This window comes from Seriola dumerili, unplaced genomic scaffold, assembly GCF_002260705.1.
Source record: "Seriola dumerili isolate Sdu_G_001 unplaced genomic scaffold, Sdu_1.0 BDQW01000147.1, whole genome shotgun sequence".
NCBI classification, from domain to species: Eukaryota; Metazoa; Chordata; class Actinopteri; order Carangiformes; family Carangidae; genus Seriola; species Seriola dumerili.
Window position 1 is genome coordinate 1,977,223 of NW_019174402.1, and position 27,638 is coordinate 2,004,860.

The window sequence follows — 27,638 nt, forward strand, 5'->3', positions numbered from 1 at the left end:
AGAAAAACCTCTCTCTTTGTGTTTCTGGTGTGACTCAGCTGGCCACAGTATTTATAGTGTGGTGCTGATTACACCAGCGAGGTGAAAAGGGGGGAGAACTCAGGACATGCCACTCGATGATTCACTCTGTGTGTCACATTTTTGGGAGCATACTGTCAGGAAGCTTCTTGCTGCTTCATCTGTTGACGGTGCAGCCAGACCGGACGTGATTCCTCACATCAGTGGAGCGCGTGGAGGGATGATAATTTGTTGGACGAAGTGGCTAATTTGTTGAGGTTCTGACTCATCAAACATGAAGGGGGTTTTATGTAAACAAACACCAGTAAAGACCTTTTCATTGACCACATCTGAGATGAATCATTCATCTCTAGAATGCCGAGCTGAGCCTGGAGGGGATTCTCCGTGCAGCAGCCACTTGGAGAGGAAGCTACAAGGAGCATTCCTGCCTCTGGACCAGTGAGACTTAACAGCCAAAACGAGAGAGGACTTATGAGTCATTTCAGAATATGTGAGTGGTCACTGCTGCATAGAAATGGGCACGTTTGCCTCCTGAATTTGTGGAACACAACTTGGAAAGCTGTGTGGGATAGAGACAAAATCTAAATTTGTCAGTGTCAGCTTTGGATAGTTTTACTGTGCATTTCTTCATTATTTTGAAATAAAAGCATGCGATCCAACTTTCTTTGGGGTTAGAAGCTGTATGACAAGCTGAACAGTGAAATACTGAATCCAGACACAACTATGTGAAAGTTTAGAAGTGCAGGGTTTATACACACAGTAGTAAAGTAGTAAAGCTCGGCTATGCTGCACAAAAAGAACAAATAGCCTATTCCATGGAAAATCTGTTACAAGTATACAAGAGAGTGAAGCCATGCAGCAAAGCTCGACTCCTCTCAGGTTTGTTACCTAGTGAATCATTAGTTTGTCTCAGAGAAACTAACTTCACACAACCCAAAGACACTTCCACATACCAGAAAAACTGAATCAAATACTGTTCACAGATAAAAGAACAAACACTCGGTTCCTTAAATCACTTGTTATTTACATCCCAACTTGTACAAAAATCGTCATTGTGTCTTCCTGGACAATTGACTCTCTCTTAGACAGCACTGTTGGCCCTGATCCAGAATTTTCTTTTGATCAACTTCTATGACTATTGTCACCATTCCATGCATACCATTACAGAGAGGGCTATTGGAGTTGGTTTAAAAAAATAGACCATAATCCCTGGCAATATGGCGAGAAGACGGAGCTCAATAACCGCAGCAGACAGGTTGGGGTGCATCTGTCTGCCCCATGCACCCCGTCCATTCTCCCACTTTACCTCAATTGAATAATAATAGAAGAGGAAGCTCGGAGTGCTTGGTGTCTGTGTGTAGGAATGGAGGTTCATAATCTCCCTTAATGAGCTTGTTTCTGGGCTATTATCCGGCGGCCTGCCTGAGGGAAGCGCTGGTGTTTCCTATCAAGTGGCCCCGCAGCGCTGACCCTCGCATGGCTCTGCATATGAAATGTAAGGGCCAAGCCTTTTGTCTCCTTTCTCTCAGCCTCTAGCTGAGCCCCTGAGCCATTTGCATAGTCGTGAATGGACCAGCCAATGTTATTAATTAATACAGAGCCAGCCTGCGCCACCTGACAAAATCCCACCGAGTGGCTCGAACGGAACTGTTTCATCAAAAGAGAGGAGCCATTAGGAATGAGAGGCCTTATTCTCCACTTCTCCTCTTCTCTCTCTTGTTCCCTTGAAAACAGAGAGCCACGGTCTTATGCATGTTTTCTTTTTCAGTATAGGGGCAGCAGTGGTGGGAGTAGTGGTGGCTGCTGGCTTGAATGGACTGTATGAAATAGGAAGGCCACAGGTGACCCGTTGTCAACTGTCTTGCAAATGTAAATCCTCCTGAGAGATCTCCTCCTTCTGCTGTGTCTTTACCTTCTCAGCTTCGCTCAGAGGATGTCTCAAGGAGGATTCTCACCAGATAACCCAAAGATTTACGGCTGGGAACGTTCCACAAATGAGGTTTCGAATTCCCAGAGATCTTCAGATGCACCAAATTGTTGACTCACTCACGCTCTCTCTTTCTCTGTCCTGCCCTTACTCTCTGTTTGCCTGGATACAAGTCTGAGGAGAGCATACACAGATAAATGGCCTGTTGCTAATCCAGAGCTATCTCCAGAAAGTCTCTCTTCTAAAACACAATGTCAGGAGGACGACTCCAGGAGGCTCGTAAATTTATTTCCACTGCCTCATTGAAGCAATTAAGGACAAAGTGCAGGCTGAGTCTTTCACAATGTTGCTTTGGGAATAGATCCGATCACTGACACGCTGTCATTCCACACATTAATCCGCTGGCACACAATGAGGGGTGAGCGATGCAGGGTGAGACAGGGAGAGGAAGAGAGCAAGAGATAGTAAGAGAGATTGAAGAAAAGTGAGACAAAGAAAAAGAGAAAAGAGGAATTTCTTCAATATTCTGCAAACATGAACTTTTGCTGCAAACTTTCCTCGCTCTATCATATCGATTGCACAATCAGTGCAGGGGATTCAATCACTTTATGTTGTAAATACCTCTCACCTCCCGCGTATCTGTTCATCTAACTATACACACACTCCTCCGAATGATGTAAGCACAAGGAGCTGTTTCCCATGAGGGGTTGCTGTTAGCATTTCTGTTTGAGACCTGCAGAAAAGGAAGCTGCTGCTGCTGCTGGTGGCAGTGACGGGGGTGACTCACAAAGTGAGAGAGAAAGGATAGCCAAATAACCTTAGTGTAGGTGAAGTAAGTGAGTAATTTTCCTCATTAATGTTAAGACTCAAGGGTGTTAAAGGCTGGTTGAGGTGCTAGTTTCCTTTCAACCTCTGTGACTTGCATGCAGCTCTGAACGAGGTGTCGAAGGTGATGCAAACTGGAGAAACCTGCCCTATCCCCATAGAGAATCTCAACATGGGAAAGCTATCATGTCCTCCAGCTGTAGGGCGGGGTGGCGTGAGAATTTTGGGGGAGGGGGGGCAGATATGAAAACATGACATGCCTTAGAATTGGCAGTGCAAAAACAATACACTCCTCTGGATTTTCACTGACTCCCCTGCTCTCTCCTGCATCTCCTCCGCCTCGACCTAGCCGTCTCTTCAGATCATGTTAAGGGCTGCCTGTCCCTCCCACAACTCGCTGGATGTTTGATCTTGAGGGAACAATTCACCTCAAGAGCAGAAAGACAATGGCCTGCCTGCCTCCACCCCTGTCCATTCCTCTTCTCGACCCTGTGCGACATGGGAATGCCCCTCAACCAGGCAAAATCTGCTTTGAAGTGTTACTGGATGCTCTGGAAGCCACTGATACGCCTCTAAAACGCGGCCACATACCAGCCCGGGAGAAGACAGATGATGGACATCAGACCTAACAGTCTATCCCTGAAATGTCTTCCGTGACACATGCTTTTCTTAGGCAGAATATTTTCCCATCGGATGTAATGCATCTCCCATGAATTACTGTGGGCCGTGACTGGTCCTCAGAACACCTCTGCACAGAGTTGTTGCCGCATGTTATTGAGCGAGAGCTTTGATACAGTTCTGAAAGAAGAATGTGCAGATAAAGATATTTTGCAACATGAGAAAGTATGTTGATGCAAGCCATTATCGCTTGGTTTGACTTGGCAGCTTATCCATGATCAGTGTCACTTGCAACACCAATAAGAAAAAAAAGAAGAAAAAGATATGATATCAACATGACGTTGTGCTCTGTACGCTCATCCTTTGGATTCGTTTTTCCAATTAAACATCACAATTCATCAGGACAAACAACTGTTAATAACACAGCACTTGTGTCCAACATCAGCTCCTATTGTGTCCTACCTGTGGCACAGAGGGCGATAAAGGTCTGGACATGTTTGCGTATAAGTGCCAGCTTATCCTCGGGCAGCGGCAGCCTCCTCACAATGTGCTCAATGAAGTCGTTCGGCGTCACTGCTGCCAAGTTCCACTTCAACTTCCCCAACACCACCAGTTCCCATTCCTGGAGAAAGAGAGAGAGAGAGAAGAGAGTAGAGAGAGATGGCCGAAAATGAGAAAGACTGAGGGTGTGTTTTTCAGCGACACAAAGTACAACCACATATCTACGTTTACAGTTTACACTCAGCTACAACACTGCTGCTTTGCTGCAGTAGTTCAGCCAGTTACACTGCAGCCTAAAGTGTGTGAATGTGACGCTGTGGGCCCCTGGCCCCGTACAGTGGCGAGTGTGTGGAGGTTAAGCATTATTGTTATTACATTAGTCTCTGCTTGGCCGAGCCTGGGACAGAGAAACACCAGCAGCGCCACCAACCCAGGTGACCTCACAACACTGTCTCCCACCCCGTCTGTCTGTCTGGCATCTGGGGACTTTCCTAAAGAGGCCCACCAGAGGTTCTACTGTGTGTGTGTGTGTGTGTGTGTGTGTGTGTGTGTGTGTGTGTGTGTGTGTATAGAGTGAAAATGGATAGGAAGGCTGGTCCTGTTGAACAGGATCAGCAATAACTCTGTGCTATCTTACAAAGTTAAACAGTATTTCATCCCTTATCTCGATCTATCTTTCATTTAAACTATAAAAAGTCTTCACTGTATGTCAAAAATGTGATTATTTTCTTTATTGCTGCCAATTCTGTTAATGCCCTTTGCTACTTAAAAATAAGTTCAGCCTCTAAGCCTAAATTACGCTTCGCATAAACAAGTGTCAAGTGTCAAATATAGGTAGAGACTTTTAAATCATGTACAGCATATTTGTGGCTCAGAGGAAACACACTCATTTGAGGTGAAAAGCTTTAAATCACACATTACTCTGTAATATCAGATTTGCCAGAATGAACTGCTCTCATCTTCACAAATCATTTTAACGTGGATGTCTTGGGAAAATGTGATGACACACGCAAGCCTAGATGAGTGTCTGTGTAATGTGGGTGGATCACTAGGTGTGGTGTTCTCTTCTCTTAGAGTGTATTGTTACTTTCACTTCCTAGAGGAGGTGATTAACGGAAGAGTTGGTGACTAATTTGGGAAAAAATTTCGTGGTTTGGTTCCGGACTGTAGCCTTGTGACTAGGACTATGGATACTCTTCATTTTCCCCTTCAGAAAGAGCGAGAGAGAGAGAGACCACATGGACTCAGTCATGAGACAATTCAACATGGCTGCCGCTGACCCTGCTACCAGCCTGCAATTTTCTAATCAAAGTGACCTTTTTCAGCCTTGGAATGCTTTCTGATCTCCTTGATGTAAGGGACGTGGATGCAAGGGAGGAAAAGGCTTTTTAAACAAGGATTTTGTACTTTATTCCCACAATTACTGACATGAGAGTAAATATGAAAATAAAAGCCCTTTTGAATTGAAGGTGAAAGACATCTTCCTCTAAGGTAACAACATTGTTTGAAATGGTATAACCGGTATCTCATAGATTCAATTATTTGATCATATGCAAATCATAATGCCCAGCGGTGGTTTGTTGATTGTGGCTGCTCTTATGCAACATGGCTGCCTCCTGCTCTCAAAAGCCTTTTCCATCAGTGCCAGCGAGCAAAGATTCGAGCCTGCAGCAAGGGCTGTGACAAACCTTGCAACACAGGCTCTATGCTAACATAGTGGCAGGCAGGCACCCACTTCCTTCTGCTACTGCCTTCCTCTGGTCACACCTTCTTTGTAACAGTGCGGTTCTCTTTACAAGAAATTGTTACCAAAGATGAGGACAAAAAAACGATCACATGCCCTGAGCAGCTGATCTCTGTTTCCTGTATCTGCATGTCAGCCAAAATACCGCCTTATACAGAAACACTGAGAAGAGGCCTCAGCAAACCAGTTCAAGTACTGAGGGCTTTGTCTTCAAACTGAACATAAAGGTAGGACGCACTCATGTTTTCTGGCTAAGTGCAGCACCAGGCTACAAACTCTTTTACATGACTCCACCTCAGACTGACAGTGCCGCACTTTTTCTTTTTTAATGCACATTCTGTTTACTTGTCAAACCTACGACCATAACACGCTGACCATTGAAACCTTCGCTGGAGAGAGAGGGGAAATTAAATCTGACACAACATTCTCAAGCAGAAATACATTCCAGAAAATTATCAGAAGCCAACAAAACCAACAGCAGCTCGTCAGGAACCTGAATAAACTGCAGCAATCACCCAGCGGGTAGAGCCGCCAGTCAGGCAGCGAGGCAGGCCTACAAACATCAGCCACGTCTGAATCATAATATGTGGCCTCTTTCACAACATGGGTGGGATTGGCTGTTGTTTACTAAGGAATGTTTATGTAGCACCACAGAGCAGTGGGGAAATACTTATCTGATGTGAAACTGAGTTAATTAATTGGTTTGCGCTGGTGAAAGCAGCTGGTGTTATCAGGCCAAAGTGGCCTTATCAAATAAATAGGACACAGAGGACTGACATTTTTGTTGCTCTAAAAGACACACAATCCACCCAGCATCATCAGCTTCATATATATGTATATACAGATGTAACATTTGTACTGTGAGCTACATTTGTGCATTGAAAAATGTGAGAATTGGAACTAGTGCAGCATGACATAATATCAGATATGTGTGCATCCATGGTTATTTTTGGATGAAAGCTGAACTGTAAAAGGCTAACTTGAATTTCTCTGTGTCTCTCCCTCTCTAGCTGACAGGAACAGAGTCAGAACTTTGGCTGGAGTTCAAGCTGACCTCGTTGCTCTGTGCAAATATCTGCCACTAGATGGCGATGGAGACCATTACACAGACTGGATGAATAAATACTGTAAAGCCCAGAGGGTCTTGTACAGTAAAGTGAGCCCTTGTGGAACAATTCACTGTGGAGCTTTTGCTTTTCATGGACCTTTGATGACGGCACAGTCCACAGTGGAGACTGGACAACAGATTCAGTGAAATGAGAACAGCTCTGGTGTTTAGTATGGGATGTTTTGAGTTGAATGGCTAAAATGAACATGTTTTTAAACAACTGCAATAAAAACATAGTTTCTAAAAGTAAACATGATGTAGAAAAAAAAAATGGCAAACGTGTGTCATGAAACCATGTTTGTCTTCAACCAGCTGGTGATGACAGCATGAATCCTCAGAGGTATCACTGTGAATTTTGCAAAATGTGTTGAACCAAATGTTGCTTACCAGCAGCTCTTGTGGTCTGATGGAGTTATCTGTGTAGATGCAAAGCTTCTCTGCAGTTAATGGACGAGTCTCTTTCAGTTTGGATGCAAGAAACATGCAGACTGCTCCCAGCAGCTGCAGGTTACACTTTTTGGTGGGTACCACGGCTAAAAATCTGTCTAAGTAGTTCATGGCCAAGGGAAAAACTTCTTCCTCGCACTTCTGCTCCTCACAAACCTGAATAAAGAGACAGCAGACAATGCAGCAATGTTCAGCATTTGGAATCAGTAACCCACCCTGCAGTGACCTGGCTTATATTCCAGCACTTGAAATGTATATAAAACTTTTATGAGATAACGAAACAAAAGTCTAATGACATAAAGAGCACATATAAATTCAGTGACACACATAGTTGGGGCCAGGCCAAGAATTTGCGCCCAGCCCTAATCGGTTGCGACATCATAAATTAATTCGAAATAGATTATTTTACAAAGAATGAAATAAGTCTCAGACACAAACTGTCAATAGAGTCACATTCCTGCAGTTCATTGACTAAGAAATGAATTCAAGTCACAATCAGCCGAGCCAAAAAACACCCCGACAGCGCTGCACACGGAAACACACTTTTTTTCATTCGTCATATTTTCATAAAATAATTAAAAATACAAATAAATTATCTAGACCGTTTTTTTTCGCATCATAATGTTCGGGGGGGCCTTCCACATCATACCCGACAATTCGGATCCAAATCCATGCACGATAAATATGAATAAAATGTCAAAATAAAAGCCAAGTAGCAAGAGGTTGGTATGGAGTGCGTCACCGCCGACCCGATATGTTTATTTCAAAAATTAATTAAAAATCTCCGGTGGGTGTGAGCCTGACAATATTTACATGAAAATAAAGCTGAAAGCCTCAGGTTTGTTTACATGTGGATGTTGATCAGAAATATTTGACAAAGTGACGAAAATCGAACATAATTCCAGAGTGAGGCATTGCGACGGGGGGAAGACCAAAAGGACAGATAAGGCCCTCGCCCCTTCCGACATTTAAAATAGATACCTCAAGTATTTGCAACGCTTTTTGTCATCATTTCTATATTACACGGACACCCAAGAGCCTCCTCTGTCAATGCCGATGGGGTTTAACCGCTGTTATTGCGTTTATGACACTGTAAAGTCCTCTTTAAAGCACAAGCGCTCCTGTAAAAACCAACATGGCGATAGAACAGCGCACAGCAGCATTGCATTGGGGAGTGCATACGTGTGCATGGAAATATTCAGGCTATCTAAAATAATAACATTAAAGAATCAACAGGCAGCTTTGTACAGGCACCATGTGAGGCATAGGAAAGAAATTCTCCGGTGTCACAGATATCAAAGCTCGCAGTTTCGTAAACGCAGTCTTCATGACCGGACTTTAAAAATGGTAAGAAATGACAGAAATCGACACATTTGGTTAATATGAGGGATAAGCAGTCGGAAATGAGAGCTGTGAGTCTGATCTACAGTCCGTAAATTGCAAACAGAGCTCAGTAAAGCAGCAATGAAACAAATCAGGAGGCTTTAAAGTCGAGCACGGAAATAATAAGACTTGTCAGCACTCGGTGTTTCGATATACCTCCAACATCCAAGTAGCGACCATCCTCCTCATAAACGGTTGAATATCTTTCTGGACGCCTTTGAAATAGGAATATTGGGGTAGAAATCTCTCCTCTATAGTCAACAAGCTCTGCAGGACTCTGTCATCGCACAGGAGGTTCGGATCGGGACGAGCTCGTATGATGGTGTCCATTTCGAGGCAGAGCAGCTCCATGGTGCTGGTGCTTTCACTTAAGTAAAAAAAGTAGGATTTCTCTCTCGAAACCGTAAAAGCAGTGTTGCAGAGCAAAAATGCAAAAGGATGGCAGGGAAAGTCTATTAGAGGCATAAAAAGTGAGACTGCAGGGGCTCCGTAAGAGTAGTCCTGCCTCTCCTTGTTGAGAACTTTTTCCTCTCTCCCCACAGTGCGCCTCTACTTTCATCCGCCTGGCCAGATCAGGCGCATTTCAAGCCTGCCCTGCATACGCCACTGACGCAATTCACTTCATTAGCCTACCTCTGTATAGACACAACATGCTATACTCCTGCCTCTTTCTTCTATTCTGGCATGCAAGACAACTTTCTGCAAACTTGTTTCATTTTAAAATTTAACAAGCTGACACTTTCCCAAAGGTAGATTCACAACAATGGGTAAAGGTGCAGAATCGATCCATCTAAAGTCGAGTTTTTTTTTTTTTTTTTTTTTTTTTTTTTTTTTTACACATTTCCTGAGTGATTTGAGTCGAAACAAACCAATTATATAAAGGATATTTCAAAATATTTGAGTGATTAATGCTAAAGGAGAGCAGGTTGTCAGGTAGCCTAAAAGAAATGCTTGTATGTTTTGGTGATGTATTTTCTTTATGTTGGTGCTTTGTTGCCTTAAGATGATGATTAAGTGATATTGTCACATAACCCATCTTATATATATCTCATAATCTATCTATCTTATTCATTGTTGCATTCTAAATACACATATTACACAGCCCACACCATCAAAAGACTTCAAGAACCCAACTTTACTTCCTAAAGTGCAGCAAGTGCCCCCTTGTGAAAGTAATTTGAATATTAATTTGGATTAGAGAGAAAGAGAAAACTGAAGAAAGCGACTAATTCGTATTGATTTGTGCTTAAACCAACTTGTCTGTCAGTTTTTTTCAAATGGACTCAGTGAACCTCCGGGCTGAGGATGACGCATTTAGAGACTGTACGTATGTGGCCATAAACACTGCATGTTAACTTACAGAGGCATATGCGCGCGCACACAGACACACACAGACACACACAGACACACACAGACACACACACACACACACACACACACACACACACACACGGTCTTACGAACTATTTTTTTGCAGCCACAATCTTCTTGTGGTTTAAGAGATAGCTTTCTAGGAAATTTGAAGAAGCGTTGAATTTTTTTTTTTTGCATAATCTTCTCTTAAAGATAACACAAAGATGAGTCCTTGTCTTTGTTCAGCCCAAATAATATCAACCAATTCACCAATTCCTGCTATAAATCACTATTTTTTTAATTAGACTTCTGTAATAATTTACATGGAAAAACAAGCAGGTGGAAACGGAGCTGAGAGTGTAAGTCAATGAGCAGATAATTAAAAAATGACTGCCAAATGATTTAGCTTCACATACAGTCACAAAGAGAATCTGCATGGGTAAATATGCTAATCCCTCTCCTATTCTTAGTCAACTTCAAAGAGTGAGCTTTGAATAAAACAAGACTTCAGTGCATCAGGGGAAGACTGGGGACTGTAAAGTCCTCACAGCTTTAGAGCTGTTAATTTCCATCCGAAGCTTGTTGGCTATATAGCAATGCTTGTGAGAAAAGTGGGGGAAATGTCTCTTTAAAGTTTTTTTTTTCCAGTCTAAGTTGTTTCCTCCTCCTTGTGTCTCTATTCGCATAGCCAATAGTTCCCCTGCACTCGTGCGATTGTTACTGGGCAGACTTCTATACCTCTCTCTCTCTCTCTCTTTCTCTCTCTCTCTCTTTCTGCTTCCACTGCTTTGGTCATTTATCAGTCTCTCGCCTTAATGGGTGTCGCTGCAGCTTAAACAGTCGATCTGACTCCCACATCAATGTCTTGAGTGGCATCATGACTGAAGTTTAATGAATTCTTCTTCGTGACGCTGCGACTCAAAACTTAAGAGAAGAGAGAAACTTTGCGTCTGGAGCGACACATTTCTGCTGCGCTCTTAACTGTTGCAGATCATTTTAAAGAAGCAAGTGTCAGTATGTTGAAATGAGATCAGCCTACTGATATCAACAAGAGTCGAGACTCATCGATCAAGAAAATAAATCAAACTTTGAATTCAGAACAAGAAAAAAATCGAAATGATCATTATTATTTGCAATTTCTCTCTGTTTAAAACTGAATTTCTACACAACACAGTGGATTAAACTAATAATCCAGTGATTCTTTGATTTTAATGAAGGCAGCAAAACGTCTAGAAATCTCTTTGGCTATTGGCTTTAAATGATCATATTTCTGCTTTAAATGATGATATTTCTACTTTAATACATAGTGGACTGAGATGGAAAAAAACTGAAAGTAATCAAAACTAAGAGCTCTGCTGTTTCTGATAAAACTGAAACACTTCACAGAGTTCAATGAAGTCAGACAGAATCAAATGTGTCTAAACGAGCGGAGAGGCAGGTGCTCCCAAACTCTCCAACACAGCCAACAGCATCAGGTGCCTCCAGCTCACCAGAATGCGCAATTACGCATCCCAGCGCCACAAGGCACATCTTTTAACCACAAGCTCACGCCAGTAAGCATTTTAATGTTAAACAAACAAACAAAAACAAAATACTCAGCTCTATTCAACATCATCATCAGCATGCACTGCAAAACGCCCACATAGAGAGATACAGACAATCTAAAAAAGTGACCAAAATGAGAGACAGGTGAAAAAGCAATATATGTATTCACCAGTTTTAAGATGTTTTTAAAATCAAGAACCATCTTAAACTAAGGATGATAATACAGCAAAGAAACGTATCAAAAAACCTTCACTGAACAAGTCACATCTCAATCTCCCTTTGTCAAACATATGAATAAAACAACCTGTCAGGACTCACTGCTGCATTAACACACTTGTCAGAAGTGTTTTTTTTTTTTCTGCAGCCCTGCAGCGGAACAGTGACGCCAGCGGCTCCTCAGAGTGAGATCAGAGGCAGCAGCAGCAGCAGCAGCAGCAGCAGCGCATTTGTCCCCGGAAGCAATCAATTACCATATCAGAATAAAAACGGAACACACCCCACCGGTTAGAAACGTTTACAAGTTATGACCCTACACAGTCAAAGGTGTAATAGTGAGAGGGGAGCGGTCAATACTGAAGTCTGAAAAGTTTGGTGAAATTCCGGCTCTGCACACTGCAAGAAATATCCGCCGGGAGAAATGATTTTATACGGTTTCAGGTTTTGAAATCTTCCTTTTTTTTGTTAGTAAAAGTTGAGAAAAATGAGCAAGAGATCATGAGACAAGTGCACTTGTTCGCAGCTTCTCAAATGGAACTATTTTCTAGAAACCAGTGGAGTTATTTGACTTTATTATACATTACTTTAATGGCAGATTATTCTAGAAAATTCCCGAAATAAAAGCCCTGAAAACAAGCACCATTATTAACCCATACTGGTCGATTTTTTCCGCTTTGTTTTTAATAAAAAAAAAGAAAAAAAAAAGAGGTGCATAACAGTAGCTGAGGGTGGTCACTTTTTACAGTGATGACCGAGCAGTGACTCATCATCACCGCACCTTTCACAGTTCAAATCACCGTTACAACCACCAGAGTCGGGCAGGCCACACCCAGCTGATGAGAGAGCCTCTCTCTGCTTTTACCGACACCAACATGGGAATCATGACGCTGAGAAAAAATGTCCCACATGAGACATGAAAAGTGTCGGAGGGGAATTTGTCAGACTCCTGTTGAGCTAGAAACAGTCGAGAAATGACAGGAGCTCAGGTCTGACTAAGCTGTTGGTTTGGAGGTAAAACAAGTCAAACAGCTTTTTCAAATCAAACCTGTGAAGTTTATTTTCTATGAATCAATCAGGCATCTTGTTGATGTCCAAGCACTGAGAAACAGGAGATACATTCATCATTTTATTCCTAAAATTAATGCACAATTAATATATTTTACGTTATAATTTTATAAATACTAAATCTTAAAATGTCTGGACTAAAAGAGCAGTAGTCATGTAGAGCAGATTTTCTGATTCTTCAATTTGGCTTCACATTCATCAACCTAAAAGTGAAACTAAAATGAACCAGACAATGTAACTTTTTTTCTTTTCAAACAAAGCTTTTCCATACTGTAGCTAAACTAGTTTAAATAGATAAGATCTATTCAGCTATGTGAACAGAAAATACCTCAAACACAATCTAAAAACAACACACCTGCACCAGCAGGTCAGCAACTGCCAGGGAGAGAATACACTTCTTTTTTACAATACAATAAAATGAAATAACACAGGATTAAATTAAAATATTACTTGTATGTTATTATAAACATGTCCTAACTCATCATAATGTTTCTTTTAGGCATTCAAAGAAACAGAAATATGAAAGAAATTTGATGGAACAAAGAAACTTGGTGGATTTATGTGAAATTCCACAAGTCTATTTAGTTTGAATTATGCATTAATTGTTTAGATACCCGTGTTTAAACTGTTTATATATATTATGATCATTTTTATCACAATTGATATTAAGAATAATTTTTGGAAGATTTTTGATGAAGGTATTAACACTCCAACTATTAAAAATTATTGTTGAATGGCTGAAGAACTGACTGATTTACTGAAATTAATTCAGAAATTTAATTATTTTGAAGAAAATAACATGAATAAAACGAAACATTTAATTCTTAAAATTCAAATGTGCTCATTTCTTAATTTTCTGAATGACAAACCTATTGGATATCTTTTCTGTTTAGATTCTATTAACATATAACATGAATTAGTATTGCATTAAAAATAGAGCACACATGGAGTAATGTTCAGTAAGGGGGAGATAATAGGAGGGACAGCAGATTTAATGTATTAATGATTGAAATATTCACTTCACAATTATGTCTTCATGTGTACAATCATAACAGAAGTGTTTTCATTGGAAGAGGAAAAAGCAGTTTAACAGGGAAACAGTTTATTACAACAGTCAAGCAGCAGGTGAAACAGCCCTGACACGAGCATCCAGCAGCCTCCTCCCTGCTTCAGCTTACTACACCTCTCCAGTCGCTTCCTGCCATGTGAATTAAGCAAAGGATACAGAAGAAGAGAGCAACATCCAACAGCAGCAACACACTCTGACCATGGTTTTTAGGCAACTTTATAACAAGTCCAAATGTAACAAAAATCTAAATTCACAAACAAGATAATCATTTTCAGATGTTGCACATGCTTCCAGTTTCATCTCGAAAAAGCACCATGTGATAGCTACTGATGAATCACGATTTAAGTCACATCTAAACATCACTCATACATGTGTATCATTTGTTTATCAAACTCACATTTCCCCATTTCTGCTGTATTTTTGCTGTGGTTGAATAACTGCAGATGTGTGCGCCAGACAACAACAATACAGAGAAAACTTACTCATCCATGATAAAAAAAACACCAGACTTCATGCAAAACGTCACAGGAAAAACTGAGCTCCAACTGAACGGTTTAAAACATCACAAACAGTCAATTGGTAAAATGTAGAAATTTAATATTAAAGAAAAAAAATGTGCATGTTGTGTCACATAATACTTCAGAACCTCCAGCTGCAACTCACTGATCCATGAAGTGCTCGAGCGTTACTTTTCCTAGCCTAAAATTTTAAATGATTTAATCAGAATCTACATGACCAGGCATCCTGGATGAGGCTTAAACCAATTACATGCAGAATAGCTCCCAGCTCCCACAGATCGGTCAAACACTGCTGTTTCATCATCACAGGATAGACTCAGGCTTTTTTCCCCAGTTCAACTCCCAGAAAGACACACAATCACACGAACAAGTAAGAGAACCTTTGTCAGTCACCTTTCGATGACGTGAGCTTCTTGTGCATCAGCAGAGCTCCCACCTGATCCTCAGTATCTGACCAGAAACCAGTTGACATATTCAATCAGTTGCCAAATCACCATGAAGGAATCTTTAACTTTTACCTGCCGATCCCCTTTTTTAATGTGAGTATTTCCAGCGGTTTAGTGAAGCTCGTCCCTGACATCTCCGCTAACCACCTGTGGGATTTCTCCCCTCCATGACTGATGTTACAACAATGCAGCTTTGGCACTGAGCTCTTACCCTGCAGACTTCCCTCAGACTCCCTCAGAAATTCTTTATGCAAACATGTCCTCCCGAATTCTTTGAGACATGCCCTTATCTCATTAACTGAGAAAAAAACAAGCGGGAGCAAAAAAGAAAACATGAGGAACAAAGTCCTAATTGTCGTCTTCTGATGTCTTTGGGACAAGATGTTGACTGCGGGATGCTGGGGAGAGGTGAAAGCCCTCTCTGTTGAAAAGCAGACATCCGCCTCAGGTAAGATACCTTTCAGAGCCTCTGTCAAACTGCATCCGCTGAGAGCGTGGTGGTGCAACGGTCTTCACAGGCATTCGGCTGCTGTCAGCGGCGGCCAGGATCATGGACTGTATTGTGAATATGTGTGGGTGATCAACCCTCATTAATTTAGCGAACAAAACATTATTATTTACAGCATCACATTGATAGAACAGCAATTACAGGGAGCACAAAGCCTCCGCAGGACGTGTTTATGAAACTACAAAGTTTTGTAAAGATGCACTCACTGCATTCGCTGCAAGCAAAGGACGATGAAGAATTCAGCTTTGCTTTAGTAAGTTCTTCATCAGAAGTCAAGTTAAAAGTTGCACCTGCTGCTTCTGAGGCAGAGAAGAACTATCTCAAACCGTTATAGAAACAGCAGTGGGTATCTATGTGGTCCACTGTGTAAATAACTTAACTTAGGATGAACGTGTCTCTTCTTCATTTTAATAGAAGAAAGACAAATGTCTAAACAACACTGCAGATCGCTCGTTTTATTCATAAAACACCACAGCTCAGTGTCTCTATACTGTACACTGTACTAATAACAGGCTAAACTGTTTAGTAAAGTGGAGTCATCATTTCTGGTTATCAATCACAAACTCAATAAATCACTGACTCCTCAGGTAAACACTGTTGACTTCTTGCTGCTTCACATCATATGTTGTCTGAGCTGCTGCCTGGTGTTTTGGAGATTACTGCCAAAGACAACACATTGACCATAAATGCCTCTGTGGCCAATGAGTAAGTGTGGCGGCGGGGAACAACAGTTGTTGAGGGAATTATTTTCTGTTCCCTCCTCCTGCTTAAACCTCCCTCATCTGAGGATTTGAATCAGTAATACTCTCATCACATGTGGCTGCCTTCATCTTTGCCTCCTCCTCTAAAGCTCTGAGACAAAGTAACAGCCAATTAACAACGTGATTGTGTATCTTGGTGTCGTTACTGTTTTGCACTCAACGTTGCTTTTCACCATGTTGCAGGTGCCTATGGGAAAATGGACTGAAATCATTTGTGCGCTTTGCTCCTGGTTGCCACAGAACAAAAGGTCCAAACCTCCGACCATAGTATCATTTTTTCTCAACAAAGACGATGTCCATCTTTTCACACACAATCAGCCGTTCAGGAGAGCTGAAATGCAAAGTGAAAGCATCATTAATAACTAAAAGCAGCCTTGTACCACATCTCAATCCATCACAGAAGTTAGCGTCAGCTTGTTGAGAGACAGATGAGCTTCTCCACAGGGTGTGTGTCGTGGAAGGTGTGCCACTGGAACAATAGGGTCTGGCAGCTCTGGCCAAACCTTCAGTTAACACAAGAAACGCACCGTCTGGTATTCATTTACCTTTCTTCTACCCCCCGCCCCATTCCTTCATCCCTGCCTTCCTCCCTGCTTCCATCCCGACCCTCTCTCACATGCTTGACCCTGTCTTTTGAACTCCAACAACCTTTCATGCGGTCATCAAATCTGGGGCCAAATGAGCAAGATAGAGAGGTGGGACCTGCTAAATAATGTCAATATTTCCTTGCCCTAACAGAGAATAAACTGCTTTCTTTTCTGTTTCTCACACTTTTTTTCTCCACATAAAAGCAACAGTGAAGGCTGCCCCGGTCCACACACAGCAGTGCAGAGTGGCTCAGCTGCTGCTGCTGTCTCTTCCCCTCCAGCTCCTCCAGGATTTTCCCATGTTCATATCACTAGCCCTTGACTTTGTCACTCATGCAACAGCTGCTTGCTGATACCACACCACAGTTCCAGCCTATTGCACTCCCTTCTTTCACTACATACACCAGGAACAAAGACAATGTTAATCCAGCTGAGTCCTTGGTGCAGAATACAAGGACTAGCAGAGAGGCAAGACAATAACTACAATTTTTCCTAAAAAAACTTGTTTGAAAATTGCGTCTGTTGGTGCTCAGGGAGGATCAACATCCTGAGGATGTCCACGAGGGATCACAACAAGCTCAGACTAAAACACAAGGGACTTGAGGTCAAATAGATCTCACAGCTTATCAATAAAGCTCACTGGCATTGGAATAGAGCCACCAATCAGAGAAATGAACTAATCTCATCACCCACAACTTATTACACACTGTCATTACAGCCACGCAGAGGGATAGCAGACATATGAGAAACATAGCTGCACAGTACACAGCATGCAGAGTGACTGAGCCGCTGGCAGTTTTCATAGAGTACCCCAACAAGTCAAGCCTTTCATATAAATCCATCTATGTGTCATATGCTCTCCCAATAATGAACAAAAGAAAAATGTATTGCAGTCTTTCAAACAGACAGAGAGATATGCAAACATAAAAAAGTTAACCATATAGGTCCCAAAATAACCCAAGCCATTAAAAATAAACCCCAAAACCAAACATGCCGAACACCTGAACATATACAGCCTCTCACACATGCAACAAGTGGTGCTACTGTTGCCCTTGTTTCTGTATCTCTCCTGCAGATGGTAACAGATGGTACATTCAGTCGGATGTTAAAGCATACGGTGCAGAGATGAGAACAAGATTACTTCTATGATCATAGAGGGTTCCCCTCCTGCATCAGGTGCTCACCTATTTCTTGCCACTAATTATAACACAAAGTGCTCTGCTTTGGGATGAGGAGCTTAATAAAGAAATCACACGTGTGTCAGAGGGAAGGGAGGATGCACGTGCAGCGACAGAAACACCTGATCAGAATAACACAAAAAATGATACGTGTTCACATAGAAAAGCAAAGAAAACACATGCACACCAACCCAAACACAGACACCCCCAGAGTATCTGATCTTCTCAGTGATCAGTGATAGAGACAAATGAGGGGGGCCCACCACAGTGGCTCCCCTGGCAGGCATGTAGCTTTATTACAGCACCACACATGAATGTGCACCATCCTCCCCACCACTCTGGATCAGGCTGCAATAATCTGATCCTTTTGGGAAACTGAGGTGTTGGACTGTAATTTATAGGCCGTATCTTTCAAGTCTTTCCCTCGGCTCCGCTGGTGGCGTCAGCCCCTGAGCCACTGTGTGTGTTTAATGGCTACATGTGTCGCTCCCTATCTCGCTCTCTGAGTGGCACAAAGGTAAAGGGAAGCTTAACAGCCTGGGAAAAAGTTGAACAGTGTGAAATTACCTTGATCCAAAGATTCCTGCCGCATACCAGCCCAATGAACCCATAACAGAGCAGGCACTCAGTCAGAGAGCCTTGCCTGCAGGGAACAGCTGAGACATTACAGAGGGAGAGAGAGGGAGGGGAGTGGGGGGGTATAGGGAGGTGAAAGAAAGATAAATGGTAGCAGGAAAGAGGCCCACCTCTAGTAATCTCCAGTCTACAGTCAGTGGTAGGGGTCAGAGTATCTCTATCTAATGTACATCCTATGATAATGCTGGACAACTGGTAGGTGGGGTACCACTGACTAGTGAAGTCAGATTTCGCACCGAGAGGCACTTTTGGGGAAATCTAGGGGGAGCAGCTGTGGAGCTGTGTGATGTTGACAAAATATTGTGGAAAAATGAGATGAAAATGCTTTTGTCATGTTAAATGTGGATTTCAGATGTGTCACGTTCATGAAGCAACATTTATGCATTTTTTTGGGGGGGGGGGGGGGGGGGAGGTGGGTAATGGGGGGATAAAGCAGCTCAATCTGAAACTGTAAAACTGCAATTGACTTTTATTTCAAATAAAAAGCTTAAAGACACATAAACATTCTGCAAACAAACAAGGCAGGGCTCTGTGATGGGAAAGCATTTCAAAGAGTTTATTTAGATGGATTTAGATGCTTGTTGACCTACTTGCCTTGGCCAGAGAGTCATGCTTTGATGCCCTGGTAAAAGCATGTAGGGCTAAAATGTGATGGTAAATCATCTACAGTAAAAAGAGGCTCTGAATAAGTTTCACTTCACAAACCTGAACCTTGCTGTGAAAAGAATAACTCTCACTTTTTACTTTATTTACTGCTGTTCCTAAATATTGGACATTTTTATTTTCTTTACCAAAGAACAAATTGAAATTTTTGAAAAGTTCTGTAGCTGAAATTTAATTCCAGTTTCAGGCAAATCTTTCCAGCGTGAAATCAGTGAACTTATATGTTACTGGTTTCTTAAAACAACACACTCTTGCAACGGTTACAGCATTATTAGCTCTTAATTATATTTTGCTCATGCTCAATTAAATGACAGTTTTATTAACTCTGCTATTAATAAATGTAGACAATAAAGAAACACAGGGACACAGTCCGGCTTCAGGCTGTTATCAGTCATGTAAATGTGTTTGGGATCAATACGGATGATTATGTTCACTTTACTGACATATTCATCTGCATATTATTAAAGGTGCTAAATGTTAGGTTTTGCTATTGCTACATCACCAACGTAAACATTAACAGCTGCTTACGTTGTGAGTTCAGCATCAAACTTCATTCACTCCTTCTCTTTGCCATTGGTTGCTTTCCCTCTGGACAGTGCGACTTCTTCATCCTCTCATGTTGGACTGAGGGCACACTGGTGACTACAGTCACTCACTATCGCCTCTTGAGGTACAAAGAGGTACGACGAGGCAGGCCAGGGATAGCTGGTTAGCATGCTATCTTCAGTAGCTATCTCTGCAACACAATACATAGATGTCTTTTGACATAAAATCAAAGCAACTATTTCTTTACATTCTCTGGAGAATTTTAGTTAATTTGTCAATGTTTTAAACGAAGATACTTAAACATCGCTCCTTTCTAGATTCTTTTTCTAATAATTTGTAAATTGATTATTTTATTAAAATGACAGTTAATTTCTATCTTCTATACAAAATAAGGAACCAACAAATATATAAAGCAACAAGTCAAATAAAAACAAACAAAATAAAAAATGATTGCATTAAAAGAAATTCTGTTCTGTTCTGACACTGGGTTTGTTTGTGAAATAACGACAGTCACAGCTCTATATATAGTCATATGAATGGTAACAGAGGGAGGTTGATGTGACTGTTGCCTCTGTCTCAGACACAACAATCAAGGGATAAAGTTTGTGTTGGCAGAGGACTGAAACAATCCTGCTTTCTTGCTTTCTGTCACTGTTTTTATATATTTATAGACACTATCCAAATAAAGCTAATCTCATGCTTTCTGATATGGCAGTGAAATACCAGAATAACTTATTAGACAGGAGGCTAACCTGCAATCTGTGCACGGCAAAAAATCTCTTTTATTTGGTTTTTCTTTGTTTTGAAAAAAACAAAACAACCAAAAGTTGAGTCTCTGTTGATTTGTAGAGGAAATCCCCACTTCTAAAAGGGGAACGACTTGGTGAGTAACTCCAACTCACATTCAGCACTTACTGTATCTTTATTGTACATCAGTGCCAGGAAGGTGGCTGAGATGAAACAATTCCTGGGTTGATTTTAAAGAAAATATAAGTTAAATACGACAATGAAAACAGCATCAATTAATGCTTTCTTTTTCTTTTGGTCCTTGGAAATATATCCAAGAAAATAGTTTTTACAGCTATTAAAAGTATTGAAAACGAATTAAAAAGTATGATAAGATATGATTAAATACACTGATACATCTATTAAAACATTGTGGATTTTTTTGTTGTGCCTCTAACTCTGAGGGGATTCCACTCTTGTAAATGACACATCAACCCCAATGAACAAGATGAGAGAATAACTATAACTTGACTAATCAAAACAACCATGACAGCTGGAGGTGGTGAACCCGTTTCAGGGTTAATTCAGAAACGATCGGTTCCTGTGTTTGTTCATTGCACCTGTTTGTTTGTGCCAGCTTGTGATGAGAGTTTTCTTATCAAAATATCTGCAGAGCCTCTGCACACATGCGCGCTCTCTCTCTCTCTCTGGGTTGGAAAGTGTGACATTTGTTCATACCCAATTAGAGAAACCTGCTACAACTGTACTGATTCTGACAGTGCCGGATATGAGCAAAGATGCACTTTGAGCCACATCTAGAGCAATGTAACCTGAGCGGTGATGGGGAGTGTGCCATCACTTTAATCAGGTGCAACTCTTATGCTGCAGAACTGTGAAGCATCATCACATTGCTCTTTGACAGCTGTTGTATGTGCATAACCATAAACATGTCTATATGTTAAGGGTGCACACACCCTTTCTGTCTCACAGATACACACACACACACACACACTGTTGCAAAAAATAGTTCAGTTTTTACACAATGTGTCACCTTTAAAGTCACAATGACCTTTGTCCTTGGTCCGCACATGGACGTCCCTTCAGAGCTGGTTTATCAATGAGAATCAATCCGTGTTTGTAAAGAGCACATTGATATTTTGATGAGGTCAGTTCAAGAGACTCAAGAAATCCACAAACTTGACACGATGCATCTCCAAAACCAAAACTAAACAAACAAACAAACAAACCAACAGGAAAAAGTTGTTGTTGTATTGTTTATATTCCAGCTAATTAAATTAGATTAAGTCAAAACATATTTCAAAATTCAATTCTGCCTTTGACAAGCTTGTGTCACTAAGGTAAAGTCCTTCTTCTCTTTCATCTCTAGTTAGAGATCTATAAGTGCTGGGATATCCCCGAACCTCATTCTCCTTCCTTCACCGAAGAGAAACACAGCCGTGCTTTCTCTGTGACTGCAGTTAATGCTATGCAACGGTTGTGTTCATTGTAAACAAACACAGGATTGTTTACATTCAACTTTTGCCATCAAAACATATTGTGTGTACCCTTAAGGGAAAGAAACATGTTGAATGTATTTTCTACATTCAACATGACAAGACATTTGCAAAGCCAGTTGTTGTATGTTTTGAAATGTGCACAGTTTAAATCTCATGCGGTCTTTTTCTTCTCCTCTTTAAGTGGCTCTGTGTTCTCTTTTATGGTGAATTGATGCCGCTGCAATTTATGCCTTCTGAAGTTGACAGAAATGTGTGTCCTTTGCTCACGGCATGCAAGTAATAATAATTGCTCTACTGCACCTATAGCGGTCAAGATATTGCTCTATAAGGGTTACACTGCAAAACACAAGGTATGATCTTAGTGTAAACTCAAGCAAAGAAACAATAATTATCTAAAAAAATTTTTATCCTGTTTTGTATTTATCCTGTGATCTTATGGTTCAGGGTCTTTTCTGTCAACCAACGATGAACCTTATTGAAGGATATTCAATTTACCTTACCTTTTAATAGATCTTTGGATTTGGATTGCAATCTGTGTCGTCAAAAACTCCCAAACATGACATCTGTTTCTGTTCAAGAGACCTCTAGCGGCTGGAGGAGTTATATATAACTCTTACCAGTCACGAACAAAGGCGGAGGTAGCGCGACCTTACTTGCTTTCCAACTGACATCCATCATTGGTTTCTTTTAACCATGGCAACGATTAACCATAGTGGTATCACATCAGAAAATGGTTATGTTATGGTTTTTTTATGATGTGTACAGTCAATGAACCAAACAAAAAGACAGCAGCGGTCACAATCAAAAAGAGCATCAATAGATAAATGTATGATGTTCATAGTTCACACTCTGCCACACTTGGATCCACCCATGTATCACACTACACCCGATACAACAGGAGCCACTCTAGACTGAATCAGTCAGTGACTCTGGTCACAGGTTGGGTCACTGGGAAAACCAAGCTTTTGGTCTTTCTCCAATGGCATGAGGGCAGCGGACTAATTCATGTTCCATTACCTCTGGAATGTCTACTGTGGAATAAGGGAGCAGCCGCACATCACAGGCTGGCATTCACCTTTCAATCACCCCCCTCCCTCCATCGCCCTCACCCCTGTAATCATGTTAGCTCATACATAATCGCATTTCAATTACTGACAGGAGTGTGACCCTTGCCTCCCAACACGCCTAATCTAATACATGTGTTTCCGAAAAGACAGAGGGATGCCTTGTTTTGGTAGGAGGTCAGAAAAAAGAAACATGCATCAACATGCAGTGTCATGCCAAAGCTATAAAAGGGGATTCCTCAGTTTTCTTCTGATTCAGCCCAGGACGTCAGAAGCTATTTTTAGCAGGACGTATACTGAAAGAGGCGCCTGGAAGTGATGTAAACACTTTTTCGGATTCAGACCTGAGAGAAGAGATGAGGAGAAGAAAAAAGTGAAGGAGAGAAAGGAGGATACAACAGAGGATGCTTGCAGCAAGAATGTAAAGCTAACAATCCCTCAGACTGAGTACGTCTCCATCAGCCTCTCGGTCTGCTTGTGTGTGTGTGTGTGTGTGTGTGTGTGTGTCAGGGGCCCTCTGAACTCCAGGCCTTTCTGCAATCCCACCGTTCAGGAGAGTGGAGAGAAAACACCAAAGACACCCTTGGCCATAAATCTACCTCTCCCCCCTCTCTGCCTGTCCCACTGGGTAAGGTAATTCTTTCCTGCAAGACTTTTTCATCTCTTCTCCGTCTTTCTGTTCTTCCCTTCTTCTTCTTCTCCTTCTCTCTCTGTCTGCCTGGTCTTTCACTCTGTAATTCCCACTCTGTCACTCTGCGTCTGTGTGCTTAGTGGCCTTGTGTCATTATTATGGGCCAATTTGTGTCAATGCTAACATCCCATTCATCATGGGGGGAATGGTTTCCGCCGAGGCACGGGGGCTCACATACTTCACCTCTCACATTTTCACCATGGTGGCATCCGCTCCGCTATGGGGTCGGAGGTCAGAGTTCCAGACCTCCTGAGTGATCACTGACTACTCTGACTTCTCTGCAAACCCCTTCTCTGCTCTCCCACCCCCCCCACATCTATTCCTGCACCCACCCTTACCGGCTCTCCAAGGTCCCCTCCTTCACTCTATTCCTCTTGGATTTCCTTTTGCCCCTTTTTCAATGATACTCCTAAATCATCAGTTCTTCTTTTTCCATTTTCAGCATTGCCTCATTTCTTCTTTCCTTTTTTCTCACTCCCACTGTCATTTTACCTTTGACAAGACCAAGACAACGTTTGCCCTCGCAGAGAATGGCACTTACAAGTCAAACAGACTCTGATCAGTTGGAACTTGTTTCATTAGTCTCATGTTTCTGCAGAGAGATCTGCACCATGCTCCATACATTATGCTCCCATTCCCAAGCTTTATCCCACCCACTGACCAATCCTCCACACCCCCCCTCCCTCCCATCACATCAATGGCTGACAGCCCTTACTCTCACTAAAACTCCTGCATGCGGGTGGATGGTTTATTTCTTATGAATGAAGGGCCCAAAAGAAAGTGCATTCCTGTCTCAGCTCCGAGACGAAGTGGCCGGCTGTTTGGGGACTTCATGTGAGACATTGGTGTTTTATATCCATGTTCCACACAGGAGAGCAAGATTAAACACATGGTTGAAAGTAAAGGTAAGAGGAAGACGAAGAAAAACACAAACAAGAAAAACATGAACAACAAGAAATGGCAGGCAGGGACAAAGGAGGAATTGAAGCTGATGCCGAGGTGAAGGGGCAGAATGCGGCGCTAATATCTGCTGTGATGATTTAGATTTCTTTATCTCAAATATGTTTCACATGTCTGTGTCAAAGCCATCTCATGGACAATTTCATTTCCTGTTTAGAACATGGTGCACAAATTGAGATGTTTGCAGTTGATTCTCTTCATTACACAACACAGAGCAAAGGTTTCAGAAAGTCTGAAGTAAGACCTTTCCTGCTATAACCTGAAAATAAGCAGCTGAGCTGAAAGGATCCTTGTTGTTGTGAAGTTTCCCTTGCTTGTTTAGAGATGGTATTTGCTGTAAATCTGTGCAGTGAGAGCTTGGCTCCGGTGTGTCGCAGGCTGCCAGACAGAGGCAGGCATGGGGAAGGAAGGCATGTGGGGCACGCAAGTCCGTCTCCATTTCTCTCTCTGCCAGCTCCTAATTATGCCCAATTACACCTTTAACACAAGTGGGCCGCTGTGGACATTTCTCAGGGTGTGAGGTCAAGCATTTCCTGTGTCTGTGAATGACCCAACGTCAGGGGAATTGTCTTGCAGGGGCCTCCCTCGCTCCCTCCCTCTATCATTCACTCTCTTCGTCTTTTCGACCCCTCCTCCACTAAGACCCGATCCCAGACCTCCACCATTCACCATGGAGTCAGATAGCTGGGGCTTAACCTCTGTGACTTGCTGGGGCTCTCTTCTCTTGAACACAAACAAACAGGAAAAGGCATGCACACCCCAACTCCCTCACGTACACACATGCATGAACATACACGTACACTCCTGCATATGTGCATGTCGTGCATGCAAATAGAACTTGCATATAAAAAAAAATCTGACATGTTAGCATGACATGTTAGCATCCTGAAACTACAGAAAACCTGTAATACAAAAAAACTCAAACCACCTGTAAGTTTCTGGCAAACGCACCACATTCTACGTACTGTGTCCTGCATCCTGTTTGATGCTCATCCCTCTTCAGTTACACAGAGACCGGTTTTGTGATTCTGTTTTTTTTTCCTGATGGTTCACTTCACTTCTTTTCATCCTTCCGCTGTCAACAAAACACCTTAAGGTGGCTGTCCGTGTGGACCTGAATGTTATTTACATATCTGATCTGATCTAATCTTATCCAATCTAATTGACAATGTGTGTTTGTGTTTGCGTGCGCCAACATGTGAGTCACAGCTCCAGAAGAAACAGCATACCCACCTCACAATGGTAGTGTACCAACAGGTTAGGTTCCCACACCCAATAGGAAAATAAATACTCCATAATCACCACCTATCAAAACAGGCAACGTACGCAGGGTGAACCGAAAATGGCGCATTCCATGGGAAATCCATAGCGAGCAAGTACATGCTCGCTCCTCCACACTGACATTTCAGAGACACAAGGGAGAGATTAGAGGCGCATATGGGAGGGCCACAAAACCAGGATGAAAGATGGTTGAGGGAGATGGGGGTTAGGCCCCCTATTTTTATAAGATGAATCAGTGGTTGAAGTGACACCACGATGAATGAACTGACTGAAGGTAAAATCTGCAAGTGGCTCAAGTGAGCAGACTGGATTTGGGTGGATGATTTATTTAACATAAAAGATCTGGAAATTGCACAAGCCATTGGCAGACTAAGCTTATGTGGGAGGTGATTTTGTAACATGTATCACATCACAGTTTTGTGACATTTTTGAGCTCAGTGGCCACGCTGTCCCTGTGGAGGAGAAAAAAACAGGAGAGGAAACAAACCCACATGCACAAGCCAAAAAAAGAGAGTGGGAGTAAGACAATGTTTCTTGGTGAATGAAAAACCTCTCTGGCAAGAGGATATATGTTTTGAACATCTTTTAAACCAGCCATCTGCCCACCCACCACCCCACACAATCTTGCAAGCCACCAGGCAGTGGATACAGTTACTGCAATGACCTAGCATTTCACTCTGCCAAAAAGACAGGAGTGGAAACAAATATGAGAAAAAAAAAGTCCTCAGAGAAAAATGGAAGGATTTTTTTTCTTAAATGCTGAGTAGAGGAGTTTGGTTATTATTGGAGGTGGGGAAAAATGAAAGAGGTCATTCATGACAAAGAGCCAAGATATGAGGAAACCACACTTGTGTCTGAAACAGGCAGTGGGAAGGCTGAGCCAAGTCTTAGTCTCAGCTGTTGTTCCAAGCCACACATTTATCACACAGGCACTTCCCCAGCAAGAAAAGACCCTCACAGGCAGCCATGGAGGGGTGCAGACTTCCTCAAGTGACTAGATGACCCTGAATACCAGAGAGTGGCAGGTCTGTGGGATGAAAGGAGACCTTGTCTTGGCCTCTGTCTGTCCATGTGACTTTAAGTGCTGTCCCAAGTTAAGGTAGAGTGAGCCTTCAGAGAGACACAAACTACCTGGCAAATATTTGTACGCTGGATCCACATTGTGGGCCATATGAAGAGGAGGAAAGCTGAACTGGGTGGAATATGGCCTAAAGCTATTAAACACTCTGCGTTCTCCTCCTTCACATTCTTCACCTTGGAAAAAATGAACAGGATAGAGAAGGTGGAAGGAGTGGGTGAGAGGGAGAGAGAGAGAGAGAGAGAGAGAGAGAGAGAGAGAGAGAGAGAGAGAGAGGGAACAGAGTCCAAACTCCACTATACTAAAGAGCATTGTATGTAGCACTTCAGCAGGCTAACGATTATAGGAAAGCTTTTCCAGGTTTTGGCCATCTGTCACTTTTATGAACAGTGCCGTAGGAAATTGGGTCTTTCGGTTGTTTGGCCTGGGAATAATGAGCCACTGAAAATGATTGTTATAGATGACCTCTTGGCACAGTTCTCATATGGAGCCAATCGAGAAGCAGCTCCAGAGGCCTCCTAACAATCAGGGATAAATCAATTGGATGTTACGGGTCAGGCGTACGGGTGCTGCAGGAGGTAGGCCTGGGAACAAGGTAACAACATCTTTCCTGCGTGGAGGAGGGCTCGGCTATGGAGTGTTTCTGAAAGAAAAAAGGC

At 42.1% G+C, this 27,638-nt stretch overlaps 1 protein-coding gene across 3 annotated transcripts in view; it reads right to left on the reverse strand.

Moving 5' to 3' along the window:
* Positions 1-27,638, reverse strand: part of LOC111225171 (G1/S-specific cyclin-D2-like) — a 146,241-nt gene that overhangs the window by 14,016 nt on the left and 104,587 nt on the right. Inside the window, exons 1-3 of one of the 3 annotated variants that reach the window (XM_022749863.1) lie at positions 8,728-9,354; positions 7,129-7,344; positions 3,851-4,010 (exon numbers count right to left, since the gene is read on the reverse strand). In XM_022749863.1, the coding sequence (XP_022605584.1) occupies positions 3,851-4,010; positions 7,129-7,344; positions 8,728-9,036 (685 nt within the window). In that variant the 5' untranslated portion in view covers positions 9,037-9,354. Of the gene's footprint in view, positions 1-3,850; positions 4,011-7,128; positions 7,345-7,790; positions 7,812-8,727; positions 9,355-27,638 lie in introns of those variants that run through there. The other 2 variants (XM_022749865.1, XM_022749866.1) reach the window with 2 other exon arrangements.